This window comes from Carya illinoinensis, chromosome 7 (assembly GCF_018687715.1).
Source record: "Carya illinoinensis cultivar Pawnee chromosome 7, C.illinoinensisPawnee_v1, whole genome shotgun sequence".
Lineage (NCBI taxonomy): Eukaryota > Viridiplantae > Streptophyta > Magnoliopsida > Fagales > Juglandaceae > Carya > Carya illinoinensis.
In genome coordinates, this window is record NC_056758.1 from 36855522 (window position 1) to 36858639 (window position 3118).

The 3118-nt window shown below is 36.5% G+C and overlaps 1 protein-coding gene across 1 annotated transcript; it reads left to right on the forward strand.

The window, feature by feature from the left end:
• Positions 1-659: 659 nt before the first annotated feature.
• Positions 660-3118, forward strand: LOC122317570 (protein ECERIFERUM 2-like). The gene is made up of 2 exons (XM_043134720.1): positions 660-1209; positions 1973-3118. The coding sequence occupies exons 1-2, from the start codon at positions 766-768 to the stop codon at positions 2843-2845; spliced, it is 1317 nt and encodes a 438-aa protein (XP_042990654.1). The 5' UTR covers positions 660-765; the 3' UTR covers positions 2846-3118.

Here is a 3118-nt window from a genome sequence, read left to right on the forward strand (position 1 = left end):
ATCCTCCGTTTTATTTATCAAAAAATCTATACAACCTCCCAACCTCCCAACACCCCAACATCCCACATTTTTTTAATTTTTTAATATTTTTTTTGAATTAATTCTTTTTAAATTAATTTAATTATTTTATTCATTATTTATATATTAAATATTTAATAAAAATTAAAATAATAAAAATTAAAAAAAAATGTGAAGTGTTGGGGTGTTGGGAGGTTGTGTAGCAAAACCCTTAAAATTATAAAATACATAAATATCATATAATCGCTTTGAAAAAATATATAATTTATTATTAAAAAATTAATTTTTTTATGCAAGTTTCGTATTTATTTATTTATTTTTAAATAATTATATATTTATATTTATAATTGTAATTATTATTTTTTATAATGAAATAATTTGAGTTAAAATGTTTTAATTTTAGATATTTGAAAAAGAGAGAAAAAGTTTGATAAATGAATTATAAAGTTAAAAAGATGGTTAAAATATAATTTGTTAATATTATTTTTGTTTTTGTGTTTGAAAAGTTTGAGTTGATTTTTGTATTTTATTTAAAAATTTTAAAAAGTTATGATGATTAAATAAAAAATTTAAAAATTTAAAATTAAACAATACTTGTATTAAAATGGCGTTGGAACATTAAAATGGGATAGGAAAGGAGGATGATCCGAAAGTTTTTGCAATAAAAGTCGACACAAACACATTCGTATCTATTATCTCGTCTTTGTATCTTCTGAATGGTCTAAAACTAAGCAACCTCCACAAAAAATGAAAACGGGTTCTGCAAACAACGAAAGCCTTCTGCTTTCTAACGTTAAGCTGTCGTCTGTGGTGCCAGCGACGGTGACGGGCGAGATTAACAATGTTCATGAGCTGACAGACATGGACTTGGCCATGAAGCTCCATTACATTCAAGGGGTTTACTTCTTTACGCGCGAATCAGTCGAGGGGCTCACGACAGATAAGCTAAAGGAACCTATGTTCCAATGTCTGGACCTCTACACCACCGTTTCAGGGAGGATTCGGAGGTCGGAAACCGGCAGGCCATTCATCAAGTGCAACGACAGTGGCGTGCGCATAGTCGAAGCGGAGTGCGACACGACCATCGAGGAATTATTGGACATGAAGAAGGATCGTTCGTTTCAGAGTTTTCTTGTTTATAATCAAGTTCTTGGTCCTGATCTCGCTTACTCCCCTCTCGTCATCATGCAGGTACGTACTACACACATAGCAATTTCTTCCATCTCGGCCATATATATATATATATGTTTGTCAATAATATCATGAGTTAATTATAAGGTAGAACTCTATATGGTATCAGCCAACTATTGATCACGGACGTCAACGCGATCCTATATATGGTCTCTTCTTCTACGACCTCTGCTCCCTCCAACCTACAACACTTCTCCTTACCCTTCATTCTTTATCTTGAGTAGCAGCACGTTATGGTTTCTATTAAAGATGAGGTTGCTGAGTCGTAGAGTTCCGTGACAATTCTGATGATCTCTAGCCATCCTTGTAAGTGTGGGGTTACGAGATCCCGTCCCGTTCATGATGATTTCTTTTGGGTGGTCCTGCATCTCAAAGGAGGCTGACTTTTTATTATTGTTATTTTTAAATTATTTTTTTGTTAGTTATAATAATTGTTTGAGGAGGAGGAGAGAGAGAGAGGGGGGGGGGGGGGGGGGGCACGACAGATTCTTGATTTGGCAGTATTTTACAAATTAGCCACAAAAATTTAAGCTCCAGAGTTATAATACCGACAATATTCTAATAAATCGTACTGTACGTAAGTTCGTTACCATCCATCATTATCGGCGATCAAGTACAAAGTGCATATTCAAAGATGATTACTTCTAATGGAATCTTCAATTTTCCTGTTCCTTTGTTATTTCCTCTTCAGTTCTTTTTGCAAAAAACTAAAAAGTTAGCAAGTGTTGAGTGCTTCTTCTGTGTGATCATGGCTTTCAAACAGTTCACTTGGTTCAAATGCGGAGGAATGTCATTGGGACTCAGTTGGGCCCATGTTCTTGGAGATGCATTCTCAGCCACATCCTTCGTCAACATGTGGGCCAAGATCTTGTCTGGTCAAATGCGACCCAAGTGTCTGCAACCTGTAAATCTCGGGAAATCCAAATCCCCAACTTCAGTTCTGGAGAATTTGGTTTCCACGGAAAGGGTGAACCCGCTGGGAGATCACTGGCTAATTGCCAACAACAGCAAAATGGAGACAAACTATTTCCAAATCACTGCAAAACAGCTTGAGCACATGCTAGCAAATGTCGGTGCCGTGGACCAAGCAACCGAAATCTCTCATTTCGAAGTTCTGTCTGCAATAATATGGAAATGTTTATCTGAAATCAGGGAAGATTGGGGCCGAAGAATTATTGCAGTTTGTACAAGTAGTTCCCACAACAGGGAAAATGAATATCCAACTAATGGCATGGTGCTAAGCACAGTTGAAGCAGATTTCCCAGTGGCAAAAGCTGATATATCAGCAGTGATAGAGTTAATAGCTGAGAAAAGAGTGGATGGCATGGGAATGACTGAAGAAATTGTGGAGAAAGAAAATGGGGAGGCAGATTATATAGCCTATGGAGCTAACTTAACGTTTGTAAATTTGGAAGAAGCTGAAATTTATGGATTGGAATTGAAGGGACAGAAACCTGTTTTTGTAAACTATGCCATCAATGGGGTTGGTGATGAAGGGGTTGTCTTGGTGCTTCCAGGAGCAGCAAAAGGCAAAGCAGAGAGTGGTGGCAGAGATGGAGTGACACTGACCATGGTTTTGCCTGAAAATCAATTTCAGCTGCTAATAAACAAGCTTGAGAGGGATTGGATGCAGTAACAGGACTCACCAGATTTCTGTGAGCAGAGAAATGTCAATCTTTGGTGTTCTGCTTCTGCTGCTTGCTTAATGATTACATACCTGAATTATTTCTAAGCTATATTTTCAATAAATTAAACAGATAGGTCTTGTATTTGGTACAAAGAACTCATGTGATCATGAGTTAAACTTAGTGTAAGGGACCTAATTATTGTGAATGTAGATTGTTTAATATTGTGAAGTGTAATCAGAGTGGTACAGCCTTCCAATCCGAGGAGGTTGGTTTATATGTGA